This window comes from Haliotis cracherodii, unplaced genomic scaffold, assembly GCF_022045235.1.
Source record: "Haliotis cracherodii isolate W230 unplaced genomic scaffold, xgHalCrac1.p SCAF_12, whole genome shotgun sequence".
In the NCBI taxonomy this organism is placed as follows: Eukaryota; Metazoa; Mollusca; class Gastropoda; order Lepetellida; family Haliotidae; genus Haliotis; species Haliotis cracherodii.
This window is the reverse complement of record NW_027266267.1, coordinates 5,289,690-5,298,580: the sequence shown is the minus strand read 5'-3', so window position 1 is coordinate 5,298,580 and position 8,891 is coordinate 5,289,690. Positions and strand designations below refer to the sequence as shown.

The 8,891-nt window shown below is 45.9% G+C and overlaps 1 protein-coding gene across 1 annotated transcript; it reads right to left on the bottom strand.

Annotated features, from left to right (window-relative positions):
• Positions 1-623: 623 nt before the first annotated feature.
• Positions 624-8,128, bottom strand: LOC139456932 (putative uncharacterized protein FLJ46204; the record flags this gene model as incomplete). The annotated part of the gene is made up of 2 exons (XM_071238399.1): positions 624-992; positions 7,940-8,128. Coding segments are annotated over 2 exons (558 nt in total), but the record flags the coding sequence as incomplete, so codon positions are not given.
• Between the last annotated feature and the right edge of the window lie 763 nt (positions 8,129-8,891).

Here is an 8,891-nt window from a genome sequence, read left to right as displayed (position 1 = left end):
TCCTGCTTTAACATCGAAAGGGAAGGGGAAACTTGTCCTGAAATAGCCCTGCTCTGATTGACCGGAAACTTGTCCTGAAATAGCCGAACTCTGATTGACCGGAAACTTGTCCTGAAATAGCCCAGCTTTGATTGACCGGAAACTTGTCCTGAAATAGCCCAGCTCTGATTGACCGGAAACTTGTCCTGAAATAGCCCAGCTCTGATTGACCGGAAACCTGCAGCAGCTGGGAATACGGAGTCAGACATGAATTGGGTTGCTGCAATCTTGATTGAACTTGGGGCAAGATATGTGCATTTCCTCTTTATCGTGGTCAGGAGGAATTGTGGCTTCTGATGTGAGTTCTTGACACTGTGCGTGCCTCATGGTCTCTCTGTGGCTTCTGATGTGAGTTCTGATGTGTGTTCTTGACGCTGTGCGTAACTCATGTCTAGGTGTGGCGTCTGATGTGAGTTCAGATGTGAGTTCTTGACACTGCGTGACTCATGGTCTATGTGTGGCTTCTGATGTGAGTTCTGATGTGTGATCTTGACACTGTGCGTAACTCATGGTCTCTGTGTGGCTTCTGGTGTGAGTTCTGATGTGAGTTTTGATGTGTGTTCTTGACACTGCGTGACTAATGTCTAGGTGTGGCTTCTGATGTGAGTTTTTATGTGTGTTCTTGACACTGCGTGATTCATGGTCTCTGTGTGGCTTCTGAAGTGAGTTCTGATGTGAGTTCTGATGTGGGTTCTTGACACTGAGCGTGTCTCTTGGTCTCTGTGTGGCTTCTGGTGTGAGTTCTGATGTGAGTTCTGATGTGGGTTCTTGACACTGAGCGTGTCTCTTGGTCTCTGTGTGGCTTCTGGTGTGAGTTCTGATGTATGTTCTTGACACTGAGCGTGTCTCTTGGTCTCTGTGTGGCTTCTGATGTGAGTTTTGATGTGAGTTCTGATGTATGTTCTTGACACTGAGCGTGTCTCTTGGTCTCTGTGTGGCTTCTGATGTGAGTTCTGATGTGAGTTCTGATGTGTGTTCTTGACACTGAGCGTGCCTCATGGTCTCTCTGTGGCTTCTGTTTGAGTCGGGGATACAGGTGGCCCAGTCGTCCAAGACGCCGTTCACATGCGCCTCTTTACATATGTAACCCTGCACAGCGAATCGCAGCGCCGTAGACGACTGGGCATCCGGGAACCACACAAATATACAACGTCACTCATAACACGCATAGTACATTTACATATACGAACGTATGTATAGTTACACATGTGTAAAATCAAATGACATATTCTTAAGTCACTTATCCCTTGTCTGGGTCAGAAACTACACAAGCGAAGCCAGACCAGAGAACGGGATAGCTCGCGATTAAGGTGTTGCTGCGGGGTCTATTCTTCAAGTGTCCAACCCAGTCCAAAACCGTTCCATTGTTTAAATATTTCAAACAGCAGTGTAAAACCCAAATCAGTCACAAAACCTGTCACTTTAATCTATTCTTTGCAACACTACCGACCCGTGAAGATCCTGTGTAGAATAGGTCTTCAGGAACCCATGCCTGCCGTAAGAGGCGATAAACTGGATCGGGTGGTCAGGCTCGCTGACTTGGTTGATGTCATGTCATGTCATTGTATCCCAATTGCGTGGATCGATGTTCATGATGTCAGTCACTGGATTATCTGGCCCAGACTCGATTATTTACAAACCGCCGTCATATAGCTGGAGTGCTGAGTGCGGCGTTAAACAACAAACAAACAACCAAACAAACAAGAACAACATCACTGTACAAAGGCTTAACCCAGTTTAACGAGTAAAACATCACACCTGGTGTATTCTAAAAAATAATGTTTATATGTATGACACTACCAATTTTCAAGCATGAACATTTAAAACCGTCACTCAAAAACACGCATGTTTGCAATACCTGTGCCCTGGAGAGGGTCGTGTGCAATTCGCAATCTCCGGGATCGCCACCTTGCATATTAACGTCATCTCGATACGGGCCTCGACGCGTGTATAATGAGCCCTAAATTAGCATACATTATCGGCTGTATCTGTTTACACTGCCATGAACTCCGTGTTCACGAGCGGAGATATATCGTGGAGTGTGTGCCGACAGTCAGGACATGCACCCATACGCCTCGATCTGTCGGAACATAACGAGATATACCGATTGAAAAGGAGGTCACGAAACAGTGTCAGTTTCCGGAAAATCGTCCCTAACCTGTATGATAAAGAAGTGAAATCTCGAGATAACAAATCAAGAGGGTAAATCATAGACTGAATGTTTCGTTTCACTCAGGCGTCTAGCGATGACCTTGGGTTTAAAAGGTTATTCGGTGCAGACATCCGAGGTACAGATATACCGTAATGGTCGCGCTGATTATATTTGGTTAACAAAACTGATATAATAAGACAGTAGGCAATGGGTGAGTGAGTGAGTGAGTGAGTGAGTGAGTGAGTGAGTATGGTTTTACGCCGCTTTTAGCAATATTCCAGCAATATCACGGCGGGGGACACCACAAATGGGCTTCACACATTGTACCCATGGTATCGAACCCGGGTCTTCGGCGTGACGAGCGAACGCTTTAACCACTTGGCTACCCGACCGCCCCAGTAGGCAATGTGTGACACGATGTGACAATCGCACTTGTAGTTAACCTTATTTGTGAAGGCGTTTACTGGTATGGTGAAGACATCTGTAATATGAATCCTACCATGTTCCTTCTTTCGAGGTTTGAGCGTTCTGTATATAAGTGCATTGCTTTGAGTTCCAGAGTCACTTACACCTGTAGTCCCTGAAACGTATAAGGTTAAATGTAGGTCTTTCTACAAAGATAGCCACGAGTATTGAAGGATCCCTCAGAGATTATCAGGGGATGTGTATCGACTGACAGAACTGGGGAGGTGTGTAATAGAATGTAGATAATTGTTTTATTTGATATAAGATCTGGTGTGTGTACGAGAGATTACTCTGAGTTGATATATCCTGTCTTTCACGATCCATAGGACCCCATCCCGCTCAGACTCCCCTTTGACACAAGTTCATGTGTGTCATTGGCCTCCTCGCTGTCATAAACTGTCCTTCGCCATTTCGGACAAATCTTTCTCTCATTCTCTCCGTTCAATTATGAAAGGTAAACAAATAGTTAGGTTTAGTCATCATGCCCCTCTCTGTCTATATCTATATCTCTATCGGTCTGTCAGTCTGTCTCGCTCTCTGTGTTTCTGCCTCTCTCTCCCTCTCCCCACGTCTCTCTCTCTCCCTCTATCGCCCCTCTCTCTCTCGCTCTGTGTGTCTCTCTCTCCATCTCTTTATGTCTCTCTCGCTCTGTGTCTCTCTCTCTCCTCCCTCTATCGCCCCTCTCTCTCTCGCTCTGTCTCTCTCTACATCTCTTTATGTCTCTCTCTCGCTCTGTGTCTCTCTCTCTACATTTCTGTATGTCTCTCTCTCGCTTTATCTCTCTCTACATCTCTTTATGTCTCTCTCTCGCTCTGTCTCTCTCTACATCTCTTTATGTCTCTCTCTCGCTCTGTGTCTCTCTCTCTCCTCTCTCTATGTCTTCCTAGCTCTGTGTCTCTCTCCTCTCTCTATGTCTTTCTCTCACTCGGTTTCTGTCTCTTTCTCTCTCTCTCCTCTCTCTATGTCTCTCGATCTGTGTCTGTCTCTCCATTTCTCTATGTGTCTCACTCCTCTCTCTCTCTGTCTCTCTCTCACTCTGTGTCTGTCTGTTTCTCTCTTTCTCTCTCTCTCCTCTCTCTGTCTATCGATCTGTGTCTGTCTCTCTCTCCATTTTTCTATGTGTCTCTCTCACTCTCTCGCCCATCTCTCCCGCTCTGTGTCCCTTCCTCCTTCTCTCTCGCCCCTCTCTCCCGCTCTGTGTCTCTCCCACCTTCTCTCTATGTCTCTCCCTCGCTCTGTGTCTGTCCCTCTCTCACTTTCTCTGTCTATCTCTCGCGCTATGTGTCTCTCGCGCTGTCTCTCTCTCCTCTTCCCTCTCTCTGTGTCTCTCTCCCTCTCTCGTCCTTCTTTCGCTCTGTGTGTCTCCTTCCCTCTCTCTATGTCTCTCCCTCGCTCTGTGTCTGTCCCTCTCTCGCTTTCTCTGTCTCTCTATCGCGCTCTATGTCCCTCGCTCTGTCTGTCTATCTCCCGTTCTCTATGTATCGTTCTCCTGCTCTCCCCCTCCTTTGCTCTCTGTCTCACTCCCTTTCTCCCTGTCTCTCTCTCCCGCTCTCCCTTTCCCTCTCTCGCTCTGTCTGTCTCTCTCGCTCTGCCTGTGTCGCTCTCCCTCTCTCCTTCTCTCTCGTTGTGTCTCTCTCCCTCTCTCTATGTCTCTCTCCCTCTGTGTGTGTGTCTCTCTCCCTTTCTCTGTCTCTCTCGTTGTGTCTCTCTCCCTCTGTGTGTGTCTCTCTCCCTCTGCGTGTGTGTCTCTCTCCCTTTCTCTGTCTCTCTCTCGCTCTGTGTGTGTCTCTCTCCCTTTTTCCCGCGCCGCGTCTCTCTCCCTTTCTCTATGTCTCTCTCTCGCTCTCTATGTCTCTATCTCGCTCTTGGTCTCTCTCTCCCTCGCACTATGTCTCACTCTCGATCTGTGTCTGTCTGTCTCTCCCTTTCTCTATGTCTCTCTCTCTCTCTCGCTTTGTGCCCCAATATCTCTCTCTCTCTCTCTCTCTCTCTCTCTCTCTCTCTTTGTGTGTGTGTGTGTCTCTCTCTCTCTCTCTCTCTCTCTCTCTCTCTCTCTCTCTCTCTCTCTCTCTCTCACGCAGTATCTATTCATATCTATTCATCTCTGTAACCATACCAGGATCCGCTCTGTCCTGGTTCGAATCCCTGGTTTTCCCTGACAATGATCATCACAGTTAATGAGCATCACAACGTTGTAGACCGGCCGTGCAACCATCACTACCCCTGACACGTACGCCATGGACGTGTCGATGCATGGAGGGCGCCTGTGTAAAGTGACATACACGTACCTAAATTCTGAATAAACCTTAAACTACTCCATAGATCGTTCTAATGTTCTACTAAAACTTTTTATTAATCAAAAACAGGACACAGTTTAGTCACGGGAACACTTTGACATTTCACGAAGTAGTAAACAGAATAGTTCTTATTTTGCACCGAGTAACCTATCTAAAATTGCTGCTTAGAAAAGCACTTCGGCGTTTGTCGGTGACCTCCATGGTTGTGAACGCTCTAAAGGCGGCACGATTATAGGTGGTATCTACATATAGTATACTATCAATTACATCTTCCGAGCGTGCTTCATCACCCACAAGTCACGTGTTTTTCAACTTTTGAAGCAATTAACATAGCTCGGACTCACTCGAGTATTGGTTCAGTACAAAGTTCGTCAACGGTCATGGTTCTGTATGCGGTAATTACTGTGTATTAGATAGAGGGCACATGACGATGCGTTATTTTATCACAATGTACGACAGAGCCGTTGTTTTTTGGTGTTAGTGAGGTGAAATGAAATGGAATTGCATGCAAATGTCTGTGCGTGTATGTGTTTGTGCGTGTCTATGCGTGTGTGTGTGTGTGTGTGTGCGTGCGCGTGTGTATGCGTGTGAGTGTGCGTGCGTGTGCGCGCGTGTGTGTATGTATGTGGGTGCGTGTATGTGTGTGTCTGTGCGTATGTGTGTGTGTGTGTGTGTGTGTATGCATGTGTAGCTATATTGCTTTCTTTGTTTGTTGTTTAACGCCGCACTCGGCAATATTTCAGCTATACGACGGCGCCCTGTAAATAACCAGACAATCCAGTGAGCATCGATCCACGCAATTGAGATACGATGACATGTATCAACCAAGTCAGCGAGTCTGATCACCCGATCCTGTTAGTCGCCTCTTATGCCAAGCTCAGTCGCCTTTTACGGCAAGCATGGGCTGCTGAAGACCTGTTCTAACCCGGATCTTCACGGGTGAACAATATTGCAATACCAGAGTCTCGAGCTGAAGATATCAGAGCGACAGATAAAACTGTCTCTCGTTGATATGAAAATATAAGCAACAAAATCCAATCTCTGCTAAAAGCAGAGTCCGTTGTTCGATTCCGACTACTAGCATAGCATGAGATTGCATGTATTTATGAATCACTATCTATCAATGAGAAAACCCAAACACACGCAAAGGCAAGTTAATTGTTCTCCTAAAAATGACAAGAGAACCTACGGTACTAGTCGAAATAGGGAATTGCATCAGACATGACTTTTGTCGCATTTGGAAATGTCCCCCAACATGTCTACTATAAATCGTTTTGAAATCTTAAACCGAGTCCTTTGAATTTGTAACCTTGATAAAACAACTTTTAGCAAGAGTCACCAAGGTCATGTTTGAAATCGTGGTTGAATCAGTACCTATAGTTCGGGGAAGTGTGTGAAGTTGATTATGGTTTCAGAATTATGACGAAACCCATGTCCTGTCTCCGTTCACGCTGGATCATTCGCGGTCAGTCTCGATGTCAGATCCTGGGGAATCCTTGCTTTGTAAACACGCTGTTATAACAGGTGTCTCAATTTAAAACTAGCATCACTTGGGAAGAATATATGAGTGTACCAGTTTAGTCACTGTCACTGATAAAAATGTCACAGGTCACTGGTCACGTTACACGTCACATGTCACACCTTACTCGTCACAGATCAATTGCAACAGGTTACAGATCACTCGTCACAATCGCTGGTCACAGATCACACGTCACAAATCATTCGAAACGTAAAATATCACAGATTATTCGTCACAGTCGCTCGTCACGGATCACCCTTCACAAATCATTCGAAACAGGTCAAATGTCACAGATTATTCGTCACAATCGCTCGTCACAGATGACACGTCACAAATCATTCGAAACAGGTAAATGTCACAGATTAATCGTCACAATCGCTCGTCACAGATGACACGTCACAAATCATTCGAAACAGGTCAAATGTCACAGATTATTCGTCACAATCGCTCGTCACAGATCACACGTCACCAATCATTCGAAACAGGTAAAATATCACAATTATTCGCCACAATTGCTCGTCACAGAACACGCGTCACAAACCACACAGAGAGATATAATACAGAACTATAGCAGGTATTTTTGGTGTTTAATTGAATGTTACCCGCAAAATGATCTTATACCCAATTTATCCGAGAAGTACGTTACAACCATATTTGGCATGAGCGTGTTCAACATATGCACGTGTAAGTAATCGGCGAAAGAAGGGGCGAGTGTTTGGGGCTTTGCGCCGCGTTTAGCAATATTCCAGCTACATGGTTGGTTGTTGGTTGGTTGTTTAACGCCGCACTCAGCAATATTCCAGCTATATGACGGCGGTCTGTAAATAATCGAGTCAGGAAAAGACAACCCTGTGATTGACATCATGAGCATCGATCCACACAATTGGGATCGATGACATGCATCAACCAAGTCAGCGAACCTGACCACCCGATCCAGTTAGTCGCCTTTTACGACAAGCAAAGTCACCTTTTACGGCAAGCATGGGTTGCTGAAGATCTATTCTACCCCGGATCTTCACGGGTCCCCAGCCACATGGAGGCAATGGGATTCAAACATTGTACTCATGGATGATATTGAACACGGATCGTCGGCGTGGCCAGCGAACGCCTTAACCACTAGGCTACCCTACCAACCGCTTAGAAAGAAAGACATCGACACACACAGTGACAGGCTTTGAAACTGGGTCTACTGGTTCTGACCCCATCTGACCCCCAGATCCTCTCTACGGTACCGCGGACCGGATCTCAGGAGACAGTTCAATGATTACACCTGGACGACATCAATGGTCGTCATTTCTGTCCAAGTACAGACTTCTATATCTACCGAGGTATTCTAAAGACCCGATAGACGGGTCTTCGTCCGATCTTGATTCCACAACCTTCCGGGTGGACGAGTACGCGGCCTGGTGAGCCGGTGCATCGTGTCATACATCTACTCGTAGTTGAATTATAGTTTTACATCTGTACTGTTACATCACTGTTGTACTCCATGTATAGCTTCAACCACGCCGTGGTTCTACTGCCGCTACTACTACTACTACTACTACTACTACTACTACTACTACTACTACTACTACTACTGCTACTACTGCTGCTGCTACTGCTGCTACTTCTACTACTACTACTACTACTACTACTATTACTACAACTACTTCTACTACTACAACTACGACTACTACTACGACTACTACTACTGCGACTACTACAACTACTACTACTGCTACTACTACAACTACTGTATTTGCTACTTCTGCCACTACCGCCACTACTACTGCTACTACCACTGCTGATACGTCTACTACTAGTCCTCCTCCTCCTACTTCTACTACGACTAGTAATCATACTACTACTACTACTACTACTACTACTACTACTACCCCTACGTCTGTTGCTGCTTCTGCTACTACTGCCACTGCCACTGCCACCACTACTACTACTACTGCTACTGCTACTACTACTACTACTACTACAACTACTACTACTACTTAATGTTGCCTTGCTTGCACCGAAAGGAAACATCTTGCGTTGTAAGCCATCTTGTTGACTGGCACGACATTGCCAAAGCCTACAAAAGACATACGGGTTTCCTTGTGTTGGCTTTGTATGCTTCTATTCCAGTTCTGGAGACGGGGCACCTGCTGGTCACGTGATCGGAAGGGTAGTTTGGTACATGTCCCGGTGTGTAGTCAGTGCGTGTGTATATACATGCTGAAAATTGTCGTCATGACAACGTGTCTGTGATTGTCTTCCAAGGCTCCTGCTTAATTATCATGAAGGGGTAAATGTTACCATGGGTAATTATTGATATTTACTTCTCGACCCCAGCATGCAGCTACAGCCTCTTGGTAATACTTCTGTCGGCTTCGGCTTCTGTTGCGTCATATAGCTACTAAAGTTGTTATTATACAGGCTAAGCGCT